At 41.4% G+C, this 19,831-nt stretch overlaps 1 protein-coding gene across 1 annotated transcript; it reads left to right on the plus strand.

Moving 5' to 3' along the window:
- LOC116862477 (RNA-binding protein 34-like) lies at positions 1–19,500 on the plus strand. The gene is made up of 11 exons (XM_032849771.1): positions 1–92; positions 210–381; positions 561–694; positions 4,430–4,661; positions 5,606–5,665; positions 6,627–6,670; positions 12,661–12,744; positions 12,902–12,965; positions 14,781–14,820; positions 15,046–15,164; positions 19,157–19,500. The coding sequence occupies exons 1-11, from the start codon at positions 40–42 to the stop codon at positions 19,436–19,438; spliced, it is 1,284 nt and encodes a 427-aa protein (XP_032705662.1). The 5' UTR covers positions 1–39; the 3' UTR covers positions 19,439–19,500.
- The last annotated feature ends 331 nt before the right edge of the window (positions 19,501–19,831 follow it).

Below are 19,831 nucleotides of genomic sequence, written 5' to 3' on the forward strand. Positions count from 1 at the left end.
GCGCGCGAAGGCTGCTGTCCAGGAAGCCTTGGGGTGAGCATGCCCATGGAAGGGAAGAATAAACGGAAGAAAAAGGGAGGTGCGGTGGAAGGGTGAGTGGCGCGTGGCACGGCTGCCTGGGCGAAGGTGGGCGTTTGGGAGCTCGGGCGGGCGAAACGGTGGGGCGCCGCGCGGCGCGGCGCGGCTGAGCTTGTGGCGTCGGTGTCTAGGGACCACCCGGACGGTGGCGTCGGCAGGAATCTGACAGAAGACTATGTGGTTGGACAAGTCTCCGGCAGCTTGTTCCAGGGCCAGCGGCCCAGAGACCGCGCCGCTCGGCTGGCGTCCCTCTTCAGCTCCTCGGAACCTCCGCTGCAGCCCGTGTACGTGCCGGTGCCTAAAGTGAGTCCCAGCGTTCTCTCTGCCTCGCTGGGCTTGGCTTCGAGGGCGGGGCAGGTGGGGTTAGTGTGAAGTCACGTTTCCTTGCTGGACATCCAGTGGGAAAGAAAACCTGCTAATTTAGAAAGACTCCTAAATGATTGAAAAAGATGAGGGGTCAAACGTAACTTCAATTTTGAAAGGAGAACACCGGAAAAAGGAAACGGGATGAGGAAGAAAGAACATCCCGAATTCAGAGACCACTATTGGAAGGACTTTCAAACAACATGAAAGCGAAGAAGAAACTTTCTGACGCAGACAAAAGGGTGGCCAGCAGGTTAGTACAATCCTCTTAGTTGACGTTAAGTTAGACGGTAGAGGAATTAGGCTTCTTGGACTTGCGATACTCATTTTTTCCTCAGTTCATAGTTCTCATTTTTACCAAAACTTAAAAGCTTTATTACGGGAAATTTCATGTACATTCCAAAACTTTAAAAGGATGAGGGGGACCTCATATACCCAGCATCAGCTGTTACTCACACTTGGCCAGTTTTGTTTCATCTTTACCCGGTTCATCGCTCCCGCGCTAAGTGGAAGCAAATCTGAGATCTGTAATCTGAATCTGTAAATATTTCAGCCGTGAAGAAGGTGAGTTTTGTTTTCTTAAACTTACTAAGTCGGAGATCAGATTTCTGCCATTAGCTTAAAAAAGTTTTCTTTACAGTTTATTTGATCAAGATCCAAATAGCGAAATGAAACAAGATCGGATTGGGAAGGAGACAAACCATAAGAGACTCTTAATCTCTGGAAACAAATTGAGGGTTGTCTGGGGGAGGGAGGTAGGGAGAGGGTGGTGAAGTTATGGACATTGGGGAGGGCATGTGCTATGGTGAGTGCTGTGAAGTGTGTAAACCTGATGACTTACAGACCCGTACCCCTGGGGCAAATAAGACATTCTATGTTAATAAAAATAATTTTAAAAGAAAAAAGATCCAAATTGCAGTAACATCACAACATTCCCGTGTAACTTTCCTCATGAAGCCACTCTCTTCAAACCCCTTATTTCTTGTTTCTCTCTCCCCAAGTGATGTTACCTAGTCAGAGAGCTATTAATTGCTAACAGTTACTAACCACTACTTTTTATGCACATCCTTAATTTCTTTCCCTTTCTCTTAGAGAAAGGTGTCTTCCTCTTTGTCCAAGGTTAATTCAGTAACCTGTGATGTGTATAATAGCACAGGCCTCTTCTGCCTCCTCAAGGATTGTGCCATCAGGTATATGCATTTTCTTCTTTTTCCTGTGTCTTTTCTCTGTCTACCATACAAATGTGCTCAAGATTCTCATCCTAAAAAGAGAAATCCAACAAAACCAAATCCTGTCTATAGTCCTGCTTCCCCGTTTGCTACCTATAATTCCCTCGGTCTTTCTCTTCATAGTCAAGCTTTCAGAAAAATGTGATACTTGTGTTCTCTTCCTTTTCTGGATCTGTTTTATCTTCCATGAACTTGTAGTCTGATTGTTTGCTTGTTGTGGTTTATTTTTATTTTTAAATTTTTTTATAAACCTATAATGTATTATTAGCCCCAGGGGTACAGGTCTGTGAATCGCCAGGCTTACACACTTCACAGCACACACCATATCACATACCCTCCCCAATGTCCATAACCCCACCATCCTCTCCCTACCTCCTCTCCCCAGTCACCCCCAGTTTGTTTTGTGACATTAAGAGTCTCTTATGGTTTGTCTCCCTCCCGATCCCATCTTGTGTTTGTTTTTCTATGATCTGATCAGACTTCTGAAACAGTGCTCCGTGGAGCCATCCTGACCTAGTTGCCATATTTAATAGACAGTAACCCTTTGTCTCGAGTCCTCGCTTGCATTTCACATGGCTGCTTTTCTTTCTGCAGCTGTTAGATTTTTTGATAGCAATCTCTTCTGATTCTCTTTTTTTGTCCATTCCTTCTCAGTGTTATTGTGGGTACCTTTTCTTTTGACTGCCCTGTAAGTGTTGATTTTCCTCAGGATTCCATTTGGTCACCTGCTCTGGCTTTTTCTCTCTCTACCATTCATTCTGAGCAATCTCTTTTATTCCCATGGCTGCATCGTTCTCACTTCTCTCCTGATCTGTTTGCCTGTTGGATTTGCACCTGTATCTTCCTCTATATACAGTTGATCTTTGCACAGTGGAATGGTTAGGGGCACCGACCTCCACACAGTAAAAAATCCACATAGAACTCTGATTCCCCCAGAACTTAACTGCTAAGAGCCTACTGTTGACTAGAAGCCTTACCAGTACTATAAACAGTTGTTAAACAAGTATTTTATGTTATATATAGTATATATTCTTATAATAAAGTAAACTAAAGGGCACCAGGGTGGCTCAGTGGGTTAAGCCTCTGCCTTCCGCTCAGGGCATGATCTCAGGGTCCTGGGATCGAGTACCACATCGGGCTCTCTGCTCAGCAGGGAACCTCCTTCCTTCTCTCTCTCTCTGCCTGCCTGTCTGACTACTTATGATTTCTCTCTGTCAAATAAATAAATAAAATCTTTAAAAAAATAAACTAGAGAAAAAGTGTTAATGAGAAACTCCTAAGGAAGAGAAAATACATTTATAGAACTGTACTGTATTTATTAGAAAAAAAGGCACTTGTAAGTGGAATTCAGACACAAATTGTTCAAGAGTCAGCTGCACCTCAAGGTCAGAATGCTTCATCAGACCTGTTCTCTCCACGAGTGGTACCACCAGCTTTTCAGTTGCCAAAGCTAGTGACTTGGGAGTCATCTTATACTCTCTCTTCCCTACACATCTAATCAGCTGCTAAGTCCTGATGATGCTTTTAATTTAAATCTCTTCCTTTCTCTAGTTGGTCTGCTGTCTTCTCAGATACATTCAATTACAACTGTCTCCTTACTGATCTCACTTATCCAGTTTAGCCCCCAGGGACACCTGGCTGGCTTGGTTGGAAGAGCATGTGACTGTTGATTTCAGGGGGTCGTGAGTTTGAGCTCTATGCTGGGTGTAGTGATTACTAAAACAAACTTAAAAAAATGAAGATCCTGGGGGTGCCTGGGTGGCTCAGTGGGTTAAAGCCTCTGCCTTTGGCTCAGGTCATGATCCCTGGGTCCTGGGATCAAGCCCCACATTGGACTCTCTGCTCGGCAGGGAGCCTGCTTCCTCCTCTCTCTCTCTGCCTGCTTCTCTGCCTACTTCTAATCTCTGTCAAATAAATAAATAAAATCTTTAAGGAAAAAAAAAAAATGAAGATCCTGGTCCTGTTCTATGTTAGGAGAGACGCTCAGATCTCACTTATCCACATGCACCATCTTAGAATGTACTTTTAACAAGTAGTCCTTTAGCTATTACAGAACTATTATAAATAGGAAGTCTGGTTTGACTAGGTTGTGAGTTGACCAGATTGCTTTTTATAAAGTATTTTGCAGCCCATATTAACCTTTATAGACCCCACCAGGAGTGCAGCAGTTCCCCTAGAGTTCTAGAGCCAAGAATGAAACTAGGCATTCATAGAGCATAAACTAAATCTCCAAGAGCTTTAAATGAACCAACTTTTGTTGAAATGAAGTTTGGTTGCTCTGCTGTTACCTGGCAGTTTTAACATATCTTAAAAAAATTGAGCTTCATTTTTTTCTAATCTTGAGTTTTCTGAAGATACCAGTCACTTTTTGATAATGCTGCTTTTTAAATTTAAATATATTTATGAATCATACATTTATATTTGGGAAAGCCAGAAGTAGGTGGGAATTTCTTTTTTTTTTTTTAATTTTTTTTTTAAGATTTTATTTATTTATTTGACAGAGATCACAAGTAGGCAGAGAGGCAGGCAGAGAGAGAGGAAGGGAAGCAGGCTCCCTGGTGAGCAGAGAGCCCAATGCGGGGCTCCATCCCAGGACCCTGAGATCATGACCTGAGCTGAAGGCAGAGGCCCTAACCCACTGAGCCACCCAGGTGCCCTGGGAAATATTTCTGATTCTTGTGCTTTGTCAAATATTACACCTGACGTCAATGACTCTTATTTCTTTTTTTTGCCCTTTTTTTTTTTTTTGCCTCGTGAAGGGAAAATGCTCTAGCAAGTGCTGATTTAGAAGAAGAAATTCATCAAAAACAGGAACAAAAAAAGAGTAATTCTCAATCTGGTATTAAAGTAGCAGATAAAAAAGTACTTGATGATGTAGATCACACAGTTGTAAATCAAAGGAAGAAAATTGAAATTAACCAAGAGGAGGAGAGATTAAAGAATGAGAGAACTGTGTTTGTTGGGAATTTGCCTGTCACGTGTAACAAGAAGGTAAGTGTGTAACCTGCATGTTGTAAAGATTCAGAGACATTAATCAAACTTTGTTTACTCTTTACTGATACTCTTCCTTTATTGAATAAGTGCATAATTAATAATTACTAACATTTAACTTCATTAAAATGACTACATTCATCATTGTATGGATTGATTCCAATACACCCTTTCCTTTCCATTTTCATAGTCACTGCTCTGATTCAATCTTTTGTAAATCTTACTTGATGTGTTGTGGTGGCCTTCTATCCCAGTTTTTTCTTTCTTCCAGCTGTCTCTTCTGTTACATGTAACTAGAATATAAACCTGAAATGGTGCCTAGTGCATAGCAAGAGGTTCAATGAATGTTGTGTAAATGAATGAATACATCCTAAGTTTCTTCCATTGTGTGGGGTTCACTAAATCAAAAATAAACCCTTTTACTTTTATAGTTTATATGTGGTAAAGATTGAAGAACAAAAGTGTTGTGTACCGGGAGCCTGGGTGGCTCAGTGGGTTAAGCCGCTGCCTTCGGCTCAGGTCATGATCTCAGGGTCCTGGGATCGAGTCCCACATCGGGCTCTCTGCTCAGCAGGGAGCCTGTTTCCCTCTCTCTCTCTCTATCTGCCTGCCTCTCCGTCTACTTGTGATCTCTATCTGTCAAATAAATAAATAAAATCTTTAAAAAAACAAAAAAGTGTTGTGTACCTTATGGGTAGTAACAAGAACTTGAGTTGTGTTTTTATGAATATATATATGTATACACATGTGCATATGTATAAATTTCAGAAGAATTTTTTTGTCTTCCAACTGAATAGTCATTTATTCTTGAAATATTCTTAAAATAAAACCTGACAGTAAAAGATTATCAGATAAGATAATTATCAGATTACTTAATCCTTTTTATAACACTTATTTGATGTTCTGAAAGTAAACTAAAGTATATGTATACTTTTTTGTTTTAGAAGCTGAAGTCATTTTTCAGAGAATATGGACAAATAGAATCTGTACGATTTCGTTCTCTGGTATGTGTTCTCCCCACCTTGAAGTTGCAAATCTTAAAATGTATTGCATTTAAGTCAGACTTATTAACATGTTGGTATTAGTGAGATGGAGAAACACAGCCTTTTGAATCAATAGGTTCAAATCTAGCCCAAGAGAAGTGGTGTTCTTAGTATATAGTATTGACACTTGGACTTGTCATAATTTAATGAGTTCACATAGTGAAATGATACCGTTGTTGGAGGGTGGATATTTGACTTTTGTTTCCAGAACATCACTGACTTGAATTTCCATCTCTTCCATAAAGTTGTCAGGGAAAAACCCTGGTCAGGTTTTTCCTTCACTGTTAGGTAGTACTAAAGGAATGCTGTGTATGTCTGAAGATAAAAGTGAGCTTGAATGTAAAGGGGGTTTCCCCTATTTGGCCAATTAAAGATACCATGTTGTTGGTGGTGTTTTTTTGTTTGTTTTGTTTTGCCAGCTGGCATATAGCATATATCAACTCTTAGCATATGGATGAAATAGTATGTCTTTACATTATTTACCAATTTAGTTCAGTATATTTAAAATCCTGTAGAATTTACCATAAAATATTAATTTAGAAATGTTGCCTTTTTCCAACTTATTTTATAAATGTTTTCCTTATATTTTTCATACGCATTTTCAACTTCAGTGCTCCCTCATGACCAGAGACTCCTTGAATCATCTGACATAGTCAGGGCACATTATGTTTACTTCCATCTAGATGGAGGGTTAATGGCTATGAAAACTGAATATGGTCCTATATCACTGGAAGATTTTGTCTTAAGCCACCAGGTCTCGTTCATATAACGTTAGGAGAGGATGCAGTATTTCCCTTGAATGTTTTTAATCACATCACATCAGAATAAGATATTTAGAATTCAATGAATTAAAATATTAATTTGAAGTAATATTTCAAATAATGAATTTTCCTTAATACTCTTTTTTTTTCTCTTTTAAAAGATTCCAGCGGAGGGAACTTTGTCCAAAAAGTTGGCAGCAATAAAGTAAGTTTATAATTACAAAAAGGGAGTAGTTTTAAACTCTCTTAAATTTTGGTTAAAAGTTGAGATCATGTTTTCATGGGTTTTTATATTTGGGTAAGACATTGTACTGGACCATTTTCTTATGTTTGTAATAGCATATAAACTTTTCAGATGTTTGTCTTTAAGCCTTAACAGAAATGGTAGAGTGACAGAAAGTATTATAAGACAACTTATTGGAAAAATGTGCCATGAGAAATTTCAAGGACATTTAATCGAGCATAGTGTTTGGAAGAGAATAAGAAAGTTTTGTGCCTAGCTATTCCAGTGTAAATCATAAATACTGTATTTTGTCAGTTCTAAGGCACACATTTTCCCATATCTTAACATTTTGAAGCAGGGTGCATCTGAAAATCAGGAATGCCCCATAGTTGCTGTTGGTTGGTCAGGTTTTCCCAGAGAGAATGTTTGTGTCTGTCAGTCACCTATGGGTACTGCCAGCCCAAGACCACTTCAAGCTCTCTGAGGGTTTGGGGACCATGCTGGTAGTATGGCTTGTGGCTCATATTCTCAGGGGATTTTCCCCTACCCTCCTATCTACCTGATGCCAAGGATAAGACATTCAAGTTTCCTTACTACTCCTTTATTTCTCATTAATCTTAAAAATTTAAATGTAATTGAATTATAACATGTAAGTTCAAAGTATTCAACCTTTATTTCTCATTTGCCTTCAGTTCTGTGCAGGGTTTCCTATTAATCTCTAATGTTGGTGTTTTTTTCCTAAGGACATGAAATAGTAAATTTTACAAGCAGAGTTGTATGTATTAGATATAGATATATTAATAAGTATACAGATTACATCTATAGATATAGTTGTATTAAATAATAGACTTTGATGATGCCATGAGAGTCTAAATAATAGACTTTCATGGCACCTTAACCTTTCAGTTAAGGATCCAACTCTTGATCTCAGGCTTGTGAGTGCAAGTACTGCGTTGGATTCTATGCTGAGTATAGAGCTTATTTTGAAAAACAAATAAAAAAGCACATGCAGTGAAAAGTTTCTCTCCTAGACCTTTTCCCTATGCCAATTTCCTGCCTCAGGCAGCTGTTATTTTTACTTTTTTGTATAACCTCCTAGAGACGTTTTATGCATTTATAAGTTGATACACATATACGTTCTTCCCCACACACATAACTTTTGACACAGTGGTATTCAGTATGTGTACTCCACATTTCCTTTTCTCCACTTACTGTAAACTGAAGATCAGTTTATCAGTGTAAAAATTGCTTCCCTATTTTTCAGAGCTACTCTATATTCTGTAAGGTATATGATAACTTGTGTCAACAAACTCTCCTCTCGTGGGTGTTGAGGTGTTTTTCCGGTCTTGTGGCCATTACAGATAATGCTTGAGTGAATAACCTTGTTTGCATGTGATTTTGTACATGTGAGAATTGTCTCTAGGATAAACTTCTAGTATTGGAATTGTTTGGCCAAAAGGGTATTTGCATTTGTCATTTTGACTGCTATCTCAGAGATGGTAACCTATGTGTATTTCTGTACCTTTACAAATGTATGTTTTTGAGCTTTTCAATGATAGTTGAAAAGTGATACTTGTAATTTGCATTTCTCTTATGAGCAGGCATCTTTTCATATATTCAGGAGTCTTTTGTGTGTCCTTTTATCTAAATTATTACTATCATTTGCCCATTTTTGTTGTTGTTGAATTGTTTCTCACTGATGTGGAATGTTGAGGAAATTAGCCTTTAGTGATTTGAATTAAGAAATATTTTCCGTTGCTCTTTTGCTTGGAGGATTTTTGCCATGTAAAACATACTTTGCTTTTCATATAGCCGATTCTTTTAGCGTGTTTCTACTTCATTAAGATATAACTTAACCTTCAATAAACTGCATATGTTTGAAATCTATAATTCTGTGGGTTAAGCATATGTATGTGCTCATGAAGTGATTGCCATGCCCAAGATACTGACTACTTCATCACTCTGCGTATCATCATCCCCACCCATCCCCAAGCAACCACTGACCCCCTCCCTGTCTCTGTTGTTAGTTTGCATTTTCTAGAATTTTATGTAAATGGACTCATGATGCAGGAGGTACTCTTACCTACTTCTTTTGCTCAGCATGATGATTTGGAGATATGCTCCTACTGTTGGATGTTCAGTGGCTTGTTCTTTTTTTTTTTTTCTTTTTAATTGCCCAGTAGTATTCCATGGTGTGGCTGTGCCAAAAGGTGTTCATCCACTGACCAGTTTGATGAATATTCAGGTTATTTCCAGTTTGGGGCTGTCATGAATAAAGGTTCTAACAACATTGGTGTACAAATTATTTTTCTTCCTAAAGTATCTGGAGGCGTGGGATTGCTGGGTCTTGTGGTAGGTATATGTCGCTTTTCTCAGAAGCTGCCAGATTAATATCCAAAGTGGTCGCATCGTTTCGCATTCTACCAGCTGTGTGAGAACTCCAGTTGCTTCACATCCTCAGCAACACTTGTTGTCAGTCATTGAATTTTAGCCATTCAGAAGGTTTGTCATGTGGTTTTAATTTCTGTTTTGCTGATGACTAAAGATACTGAGTGTCTTTTCTTGGGCTTATTGGCTGTTTGTATCTAGTCTTTGGAGAAGTGTCAGTTCAAAAATTTTACCCATTTTCTGGCAGCTTGTCTTTTTAATTTTTTTAATTTTTTTTTTTTTAAGAGAGTGGGGAGGGGGAGAGGGAGAGAGAATCTTAAGTAGGCTTCATGTGTGGAGCCCAGTACAGGGCTCAGTCTCACAACCCTGAGATCATGACCTGATGGGAAATCGAGACACTTAACCGACTGAACCACCCAGGTGCCCTGACTTGTATAGAGCTCTTTATTGTGGATGTAAGACCTTTTTCTGATGTGTATATGTTTTGGATATTTTGTCCCAGCCTGTGGTTAAGTTATTTAAGGGTGTCTTTTGAAGAGCAAAAGTTTTAAATTTTACTGAAGATCCAATGCAGAGAGTGCGGTTTTTGGGTCGTCTGGTCGGGGGTAGCGGGGTTCTCTGTTGTCCTGATTCAGCCTCAAATGCAGGCAGACCATGTCTGTGTATCTGTGCACACCCAGCTGGCCTTCCCTCCTGTGGCAGCCCCACTGTCTTGTGCCTTTGGTGGGTCTTGTGCTCGAGAACATTTCCCACTCTTTGCCCTGCAGTAGGTACTCTGGGGGTAACAGAGTTTGCTGCCTCTGCCCCAGCAGCTTCGCCCTCTCCACAGGGAGAATTGAGGTGGGGCTTTGTGCCCTTCCCACGGGAGCCTTGGCTCTTCTCTTCTGTAGCCCACACCCCGTGGTTGTTTTGGGCTCTCGCCTGCCCTCAAGTCATTCCCGGGGACTCCAGCAGAGGTCAGTGAGCAGAGACTGCTAGTGGGTGTGCATCCCTGGGTTGGCAGCATCCGAGAGATTCATTTCAGGCCCAGCCCACACTATGCTTTAGCAATTTATTAAATCCTAGCTGAAATCGATCCAGTTGGCTTGTCTGGCACCTGTCCTGTGAGCCAGAGCTGCCTCCTCTCTCCTCTGATGGGCCTGTCTTTGCTTAGCTTTCAAGCTGCTTGGTTTCCCTTTGTCTTCAGCTCTGATGACTTCGACAAAAGTCACAATGTCATAGGATGTCTGGCTTCTTACTGTTAGGGTGGGAATGATGCTATTCCTGGCTTTCTACCTTCTACGTAGAGGTAGAACTCTAAATGTCATTAGTGTTTTTAAATCATCAGCCTTGATACAAAACATGTTCTTGCCACGTAGAAAGGAGCAGTATTGCATTCTTGGCCCTCTTCATTCCCTGTGCCAAGAAAAGGTCTTTTATCATGAAGTAACAGTACAATTAAGAGTTTTAAAGTCATTTTCCATTTAGGTTGTTTTGGGGTTTGTCCTAGTCTGTGGAGGCTGCGATAACAAAATGGCACAGACTGAATGGCTTTACAGACAAAAGAAATTTCCTCCTCCCAGTTTCAGAGGCTGGCAAGTCAGAGAATCTGATGCCAGCATGGTTGCATTCTGGTGAGGGTCAGCTTCCTGACTCTTAGCCAGTGCCTTCTCACTGTGCCTCACATTTTGTGCTGTAAGATAAAAATGTTAAGCTGTAAGATAAAAAAGGGGCTAAGAGCTCTGTGGGGTCTCTTTTTTAAGAGCCCTTGTCCTGTTCATGAGAACTCCACCCCCATGACCTCAGCAACGCCCAAAGGCGTCATCTTCTGTTACCATCACATTGGGCATTAAATAGATTTCAACATTACAAATTTGGGGAGGATGCGAACATTACACTAGGATTGCCCTAGGACATACTGATTAGGATGTTACCAGTGTTGCAGGACTGAAGGAAGAACTCTCTGAGTCAGCTAGATTTGTTTTAAGTCCTAGGTTGGCCACTCCTTGCCTTGTGATCATGGCACTCCTCTGAGTCTCAGCTTTCTTATCCATAATATCAGAAAAGTAACACCCATGTCAGAGATGTGAGATTAAATGAAATACATAAAATGTCTAACATGGTGCCTGGTATGAAGCATTCAGTAAACCGTAGCTGGTTTTATCAATATAAAACTCTTAGTGTAGCATATTATTACAGAATGCCAGGAGAAATGCCCTGACGTTTCCCAGTACCTTTTTTGATGGTACTCATTTGTTTATTAGCATTTTTGCTACTTCAAAGACAGTAGGTCCATGGCTTCAGAGAGAATCAGTGATCATTACTAGGCCCTTTTTGCTGATTGTTCACATCTAAATTATGTGACCTTTCTGCAAACCTAGTGAATTAGTGGGTGTAGGCACGGAGCAGCTATAGCTGCTGTCATTACAGAAGAGTAAAAATCAGTCACAGCGTGCTTCCCGTTGAAAGAACATAGCACTACCTCCAGTCTGGACAAAGGGGTCCAGTCTGAGTCCCATCAAACCTCTGGATCTGACTGCCAGTTTGCCAGGAAATAGGGAGGACAGAGGTACATGTTGAACTATACTGTGGGCTTGCACTCAACAAAATCCAGGCTGCAAAATTCGATAGGTTGAACAGTAAGGTAGAGAGAGAAAAGAAGAACCCCATAGGGGCGCCTAGGTGGCCCAGCTGGTCGAGTGTCTGACTCAGATTTGGCTCAGGTCATGATCTCTGGGCCCTGGGATCGAGCCCCACATTTGGCTCCCCACTCAGTGGGCAGTCTGCCTTTCTCCTTCTGCCCCTCCCCCTGCTCCTCTTGCTCGCTCATTCTCTCTCAAATAAAAAAATAAAATGAAGTGGGACACCTGGGTGGCTCAGTGGTTAAGCCTCTGCCTTTGGCTCAGGTCATGGTCTCAGGGTACTGGGATCGAGCCCCGCATCGGGCTCACTGCTCAGCAGGGACTCTGCTTCCCCCTCTCTCTCTGCCTTCCTCTCTACTTGTGATCTCTTTCTCTGTCAAATAAATAAATAAAATCTTTTAAAAATAAATAAATAAAATAAAACAAAACAAAATAAAATAAAATAAAGGAATACATACTTGAATGGTAAAACTGTGTAGCCACACAAGGAAATGGTTTCTGTAAGAGTTGGGGTGGTAGTTACCTTTGAAGGAGGGGAGGCACAGACAGAGGCTTTGGGGTGGGCAATGGCCGCAAGGATATTGATCTTTAATATTTCTCTAAGCTGTACACGTTTGTGTAGTTTCCGTTTTGCTGTAAAAAGGACAGGTCAAGTTAGCTGTCACATCTGTTTACATGTGTGTTAGGTACAGAGCTGCATCTGAGATTCTCATTCCTAGCTTTATAGCATGGCACGGGGGCCTGCTCACTCTCTCACAGTGATCAATGACGAATAAGGCACAGGTGACATGTATAAAGTTGTGTGTTATTTTTTGAGTTGTTATCAAAGATTTATTAAAAGATATAAAACTTCCCCTGGAATTCTTGTCGTATGTGTTGATTGAGAGTGAGTAGGAAACAAGCCGTATTGTTTTAGTGACTTTGAGATTAAAAGATTTCATACTGTCTTTTTTTGTTGTGCAGACGTAAAATTCATCCTGATCAGAAAAATATTAATGCTTATGTAGTGTTTAAGGACGAGCGCGCTGCTACAAAAGCATTGAAAAGGTAACTTCACTTCTTTGAGATTTAAGCAGAATGATTGTGTTTGAGTATGTCTGAGCACACGTGCTTTATTCTTTGGTTTGACTTTAGAGTGAATATTACAGTTTGTAGTTGTGCTCGTTTTTAACAGCCATCTTCCCCCTTCGTATTTGTAATGCAGAAATGGTGCCCTAATCGCAGATGGATTTCGGATTAGAGTTGACCTTGCATCCGAGACTTCATCTGTAAGTGGTACTGGAGTTGTTTAAAGAACTTCACTAGAGTCTCAGAGGGAGAAATGCTTTCTTCTGAGCTTTTGCTAAGAGAGGAGTGGAATCAGCGGTGAGTGTGAGGGAAGCCGAGAAAGAAACACTTTTGCCCTGTGTGGTCACAGCCTTGGGGCCCAGAGTGGCACAGGGACCTCAGTCAACAGCTTCTGAGAGCACGGTTCTCCCTGCCCCGCTACCCCCAGATCAAGTAATCAGAGAGAGGTAGCCTGCAAGGGATTGGAGACCATCAGGGCCAGCACCCTATTTCAAGTACTGAGATCAAGAAAGTTAAACTGCTCCTTAAACTGTTTTTGAGTCTCTACCGGGTGTCAGGCATGCAGGGCTGATGCATATATATAGTCTTAGTCCTTTAGAAGTTCACAGTTAGAGGTGAAGACAAACAGATGGGCTGTTTTATGATAAATACACAAGATGCTTTGTCAGCTTAGGAATGGGACGCTTGACTTGGGGAGGTGCCAGCAAGAAGGGACAAAGGAAGGCTTCAGGAGAACAGGAGCTCTGTCAGACTTGAAAGATGAGTCAGTGTTACCTAGGCCCAAGAAATTTTAAACAGTAGATGTGGTGGGGGCCGAAACTTAAGTTGCTTCAGGAATGGCAAGAGCTTGATACAGTTATTAGCAATAGAGTGTGAGGAGAAGCAGCAGTAAGAGTTGCTACTAGAGAAATAGGAGGGGCCAGATCATGAGGACTGTGGCCCGCCATGCTGAGGAGTCTGGATTTTGTCCGGGAGCAGTCCCACAGGTTTAAATGCAGGAGATTTGCAATTTACAAAGGTCTCTCACAGTGAATGAAGGCTGCGTTATAAGAGCTCAGCACAGAATCAGAGTTGGGTGTCAGTGACTTAGCTGACAAATGACCAAGGCCTGGTAGACCTCTCTGGCTTTGATCCTTGACCCATCCTGAGAGCCAGATCCATCTGTCGCCTGTGTTATTTATTTGTTTGTTTGACAGAGGGAGAGAAACACAGAGAGAGAGGGAACACAAGCATGGGGGGTGGGAGAGGGAGAAGCAGGCTTCCTGCTGAGCAGGGAGCTCCATGCTGATGCTGATGCTGATGCTGATGCTGATGCTGGGCTTGATCCCAGGATCTTGGGATCATGACCTGAGCTAAAGGCAGACGCTTTAACGACTGAGGCACCCAGGCGCCCCAGCCTGTGTTAATTTAAATAAAGTCTTATTAGCACACAACCGTACCCATCAGGTTATGTGTTAATGTGCTGTGACAGGCAGAGGGGAGAGTTACAACAGAGACCACATGGCTGGCAAAGCCCAACATACTTGCTGTCTGGCCCAGCACGGAGAGAGCTGGCCAGTCTAGCACGCCCTTCGTGAGCACTACCATGTGTCAGTGCAAAGTGTGAACAGAAAGCTCCTTCCTCCGATGCTCGCTCGCTTTTGGGCAGGAAGATGGAAGAAACAATCAAATGGGACTGGTGTGTGGTTAAATCAGGAGATGGAGACCAGTCAGATTTGGGGTGAGAGCAAGAGTGAATTTTTGGGGGCGCCTGGGTGGCTCAGTGGGTTAAAGCCTCTGCCTTCGGCTCAGGTCATGATCCCAGGGTCCTGGGATCGAGCCCCGCATCGGGCTCTCTGCTCAGCAGGGAGCCTGCTTCTCCCTCTCTTCTCCTCCCTCCTTCTCCTACCTCTCTGCCTACTTGTGGTCTCTGTCTGTCAAATAAATAAATAAAATCTTTAAAAAAAAAAAGTGAACTTTAGGATGACTTCCATTTTCTGCTTCAGTGATTTTTATCAACCCTCTTTATGTTTCAGAGAGACAAGAGATCAGTGTTTGTGGGGAATCTCCCATACAGTAAGTTTGTTTAAACCAATAAAAGTACCCATTTATCATTAAAATAATAGAGTAGACTTAATGTTTTAAGACTATCTTGAAAAAGCGTAGAATGTTAACTTGACTGATTTTCATGGGGCTTGCTCTTTTAACTATATTATATTAACTTGCTATATTATTTAGCATCTCCAGCTTTTTCTAAGGCGATCCTGTCCTTACTTGCACTTTCGTTGAATTTGTTTTTAGAAATTGAAGAATCTGCAGTTGAGCAACACTTTCTGGATTGTGGGAGTATTGTAGCAGTGAGGATTGTGAGAGACCGAGTTACTGGAGTCGGCAGAGGGTTCGGCTATGTGCTCTTTGAGGTATGGGAGACTAGTGCATTGTCACTGTCCTCTGAAATGTGCTGGACAGGCTGTCACTGCTCTTTCATCACTCAGACATAACGGTCACCATCACCTTCAGATGCCATCTTCAGAAACCTGAACTCATACCTGCCATAATAGAGAATTGTTCCTATGGTTGCACCTCCCCAAAAGCCTTGCTAGTTCCCTTTTTCTCCATAGTAATGTTATTAAATAATGTTTTCGCTATTGGACATTAAGACATTAAGGAATGTCTTGGAAGGACATTCCTTCCAAGAATTGACAGTTCATGCAGGTAGAAGGAAATTTTAGTGTTTATACAAAGTTGGTTATGTTTAGCTTTTACCCAATGTTTCATGCCTTTTATTATTAGAATATACATACTACCTGATGGCACTTAAGTTTTTCTTCCCTCTACAAGCACACATTAATACGTTTCCTTTCAGGTTCTGTGTCTTATATATAGTTGAACTTGTATCTGTGAACACATAGCACATTTTGCAACCTGCTTTGTGTTGTTTTCTGTTGTGCGAGTACGTTCCATCGAGTGATGTAAAATAATTTATACTGTCTTTTCCTTGATGTTGGAAATTTGCAGCGTTCTCCCTTTTCCCTGTAATAATGAAATTGGAGTGGTTGGTTTTTTTCTTCAAATATTTGCTGGCAGATTTTGATTACTTCTTTAGGCTAGATTCCCAACAGGCTATTACCGACTAGGTCAAGATGATCAGGGAGTAGAAGGCAAGCGGAAGACAAAGCGCAGACAACTTGCAAACCCTCCCCCTACCTCAGCTGGCTCCCAGGTGGCAGCCCGCACAGGGTGTATCAGAGGTTCCAGGTGTCAAAGCTACCAGAGGTGTCCCTCAAATGAAAATCGCTATTGATCACTATTCTGCCTTATCGGTCGCAAAACGTGACCAGATGCATCCTAGGCCTGGTCTATGAACCGAGTTTGCCTTGCTGTGAAGGCCATGAAGAACCTGCTGTTTCTGACCCACGGAAAACACTAGAAAACCAATTTTACAAGGGGAAATTATCCAATTTTATGATTTAAGTAGTTAGTAGAGGACAGTGACAGACCAGGAAAGACTGACATCGATCATGATCTAAGTGACATTCCAACACATGTAGTCTTTACAGCCAGCTTCTCTAGGAAACCTCCCCAGTTGGGTTTTAATTCAGTTGGGTACTAGTTTCTTATGGCTCCTGGTGGAGGTCTCCTGGCCAGAAGCTGCTAGACCAGAGATGTGGACCTGATCACTTTACACCAATGAGGAGGAAACCTCACACCGGTCTTAAGATTGGCAGCCGTGCTAGTCACTGGGGTGGCTGTCCCATGCCCAAGACAGACAACTTTGTACAAGGACAGGAATAAAGAGAAGGCATCAGGTTTCTGCCAGGGTACTAACTTCTAGCCAAAAGGTGGGCTTTCTCTTCCTGGTAAGGTAGCCACAGGCTAAAGGATTGCCTGAGCAATCAGCATGGAAGTGTTCCAGTTAGTACTCCTTTAAAACCCCTGAAATGAGAGTAAAGGAAGAGAAGAGAAAGCACTCACCAAGTTTGCTCTGAAGCTAGGAGTCCAGATGAAAAGCCTGAGCCCCATAGTTTTTGGAATGTTGGTGTTGGGATGCAGTGCTGACAGCCAAGAAAGAATTCCTGAGATGTCTTTGGCGCAGAAGGGTGATTTTATGAAAGCAAGGGACAGGAAGGCTGAAATGACTGCATTTTAAGTGTGAGAGGTAGCTGATTAAATACTTGGGAGTTAGGGGAGGAAAGGACAAAGGGAGGTGTCCAAAAGGACTTTATTATGGTAAAGAAGACTCCCAGGATCCTGTGGGCCTGGCAGTTATCAAGCTAAGGAAGTTTATTTTTCCCTCTAGTGAGGCATTAACATTAATGTAGTTGAGAGTTCCCTGGAGGAATGTTATCTTCTGCCTGTCCAAGTATTTGTCAGTAGGCTACAGGTTAAAAACAAATTTGATTTTATTTACATTCCTTTCTGCCTCTGTTTCCCACATCACTGTGGAGGGGAGGGTGATGTTAGGGCTCCAGGAAACTGAATCCATGGGTCTCTGGAATTTAGGCTGTTGATAAGGATGCTTTCTCTTTGTGAATGATTAAGACACTTATAAACCGAAGGACACTCACATCCTATGATCTCAGTTAACCATTTGTTTTCCCCTTCCCTTAGTTTTTATTCTTTTTATTTTTTTTATTATGTTCAGTTAGCCAGCATATGGTACATCATTAGTTTTTGATATAGTGTTCAACGATTCATTATTTGTGTGTAACACCCAGTGCTCATCACAACATGTGCCCATTGACCTGTTACCCCATTCCCCACCCCACCCCCTGTAACCCTCACTTTGTTTCTCAGAGCCCAGAGGCTCTCATGGTTTGTCTCCCTCTCTGATTTCTTCCCATTCCGTTTTCCCTCCCTTCCCCTGTAGTCCTCCGTGCTATTCCTTATGTTTCACTTATGAGTGAAATATGATAATTGTCCTTCCAAGCTTGACTTATTTCACTCAACTTAACCCCCTTCAGTTCTGTCCATGTTGATGCAAATGGTGGATATTCATCCTTTCTGATGCCTGTGTAATATTCCATTTTATATATGAACCACATCTTCCTTATCCATTCATCTATTGAAGGGCATCTCGGTTCCTTCCACAGTTTGGCTATTGTGGACATTGCTGCTCTGAACATTGGGGTGCATGTGTCCCTTTTTTTTCACTACATCTGTATCTTTGGGGTAAATACCCAGTAGTGCAGTTGCTGGATCATAGGGTAGCTCTATTTTTAACCTCTTGTGGAACCTCCATACTGTTTTCCAGAGTGGCTTGTACCAGCTTACATTCCCACCAACAGTGTAAGAGGGTTCTCCTTTCTCCACATCCTCGCCAACATTTGTTGTTCCCTATCTTGTTAATTTTTGCCATTCTAATTGGTGTGAGGTGGTATCTCATTATGCTTTTGATTTGTATTTCCCTGATGACTGGTGATGTTGAGTACTTTTTCATGTGTCTGTTAGCCATTTATCTTCTTTGGAGAAGTGTCTGTTCATGTCTTCTACCCATTTCTTGACTGGATTATTTGGTTTTTGGGTGTTGAGTTTGAGAAGTTCTTTATAGATTTTGGATACCAGCCCTTTATCTGAGATGTCATTTGCAAATATCTTCTCCCATTCCGTGGGTTGCGTTCCCTTAGTTTAAGGGCAACCAAGAACACCTGAGGAATCTCACAGTCATCCTACTGGGGATACTGGGGGTTGGGTTGCTAGGTGTCCGCTTGTGCTTTGCCCTCAGCTTGCCTTCTGCTCCCTCATCAAAGAGATGCGGCCATGTTTAGTACTCTTGCTGTGTTTTATTACCAGAGAGCTTTTGACAGAGGTGGGCATAGCCTTTTGTTTCTGTCTTGACTGTGTTGGAGTAACCTTACTGTCTCTCTGCTGTCTACTCTTACTTGATAAGGTGGTGAAGTCCTTAACAAAAATTTCATGAATATTCAGGACTGTTAGCATTTAGTGGTTTTATGGTATAATAAAAGAGTAATAGAATTTGAGATCTAAACAGAGGGCTGTAAGGCATCTAGTTGAACATCTCAGAGACTGTTCCCTTCTCTCAAGTCAGCTAACACAGTGGGGCTTCTGCAGAAAGAGCCTGTGGGTGGGTGGGGGGAGGGTTCAGTGGTTTAAAAGATTGCATGTAACCAAGGTCATTGGCCAAAGCTTCCCTTTTACAATGAGAAAGATGAAGCCTGTCAGGTTGTGACAAGGCATCTGAGTGCTTCCTGGGGGAAGACTCCTGAGGATCATGATGAAAACAGCACTTCAAGCACAGCTGGTGTAACCCAGGGGATTGGCTCTCGTGGAGATGGAAATAGAAGTCTATGGGCAAGCTGGAAAATTGTTCTAATCCATTCAGGTCACAATTTTAGTAGTTCCTTTGCAGAGGAATTTCTGGTGGAAATTAATATATTAATTTTTATTGCAGAATACAGATGCTGTTCATCTTGCTCTGAAATTAAATAATTCTGAATTGATGGGAAGAAAACTCAGAGTGATGCGCTCTGTTAATAAAGAAAAATTAAAATCAAATTCAAATCCCGGCTTGAAGAATGTCAGTAAACCTAATAAGCAGGGACTTAATTTTGCTTCAAAAAATGTCGGACCTTCTAAAAGTTTGTTTATTGGAGAAAAAGCTGTTCTTATTAAGAAGAAAAAGAAAGGACAAAAGAAAAGTGGACAAGCTAAGAAACAGAAAAAACAGAAGTAACCACCTGAAGATTATTTTGTTCCCACTGAGTACTGGTAATAAATATGTGGTAAACCCATGAATTGAGTTTCAGAGTTTTTTATGGATGGTGCGTGTGAAACGTGGAAACCTGTTCAGTATGTTCACATCGTAATAACACCTTTGAAGCCTTTGTTTTAAAATGTAGGCAGATTAGTCACCAATGATTATGTGTTTCTGCTGATGGACTAGAGCAGTGTTCTCATACTTCTGATTATGATCTGTTGTAGTAGCTTTAACTTTACTTTGTGACCAATACAAACACGGATATATTTAACTGACACGAAAGTTGCACATGACCGTACTGGTCCTTATTACATCTGTTGCTTTCTGATATATGTATAGTTTTAAAGATTTTAGACTTAGGGTAAACAC

Source organism: Lontra canadensis, unplaced genomic scaffold, assembly GCF_010015895.1.
Source record: "Lontra canadensis isolate GAN:19392208 unplaced genomic scaffold, GSC_riverotter_1.0 scaffold247, whole genome shotgun sequence".
NCBI classification, from domain to species: Eukaryota; Metazoa; Chordata; class Mammalia; order Carnivora; family Mustelidae; genus Lontra; species Lontra canadensis.

What these genes read in the sequence shown, in the direction of transcription:
- LOC116862477 (XM_032849771.1), top strand. Translation starts at nt 40, where the DNA reads ATGCCCATGGAAGGGAAGAATAAACGGAAGAAAAAGGGAGGTGCGGTG. An exon ending in CTGTCACGTGTAACAAGAAG is followed by an intron (nt 4,662 to 5,605) that starts GTAAGTGTGTAA and finishes TTTTTGTTTTAG; the next exon opens with AAGCTGAAGTCATTTTTCAG. An exon ending in CTGTACGATTTCGTTCTCTG is followed by an intron (nt 5,666 to 6,626) that starts GTATGTGTTCTC and finishes CTCTTTTAAAAG; the next exon opens with ATTCCAGCGGAGGGAACTTT.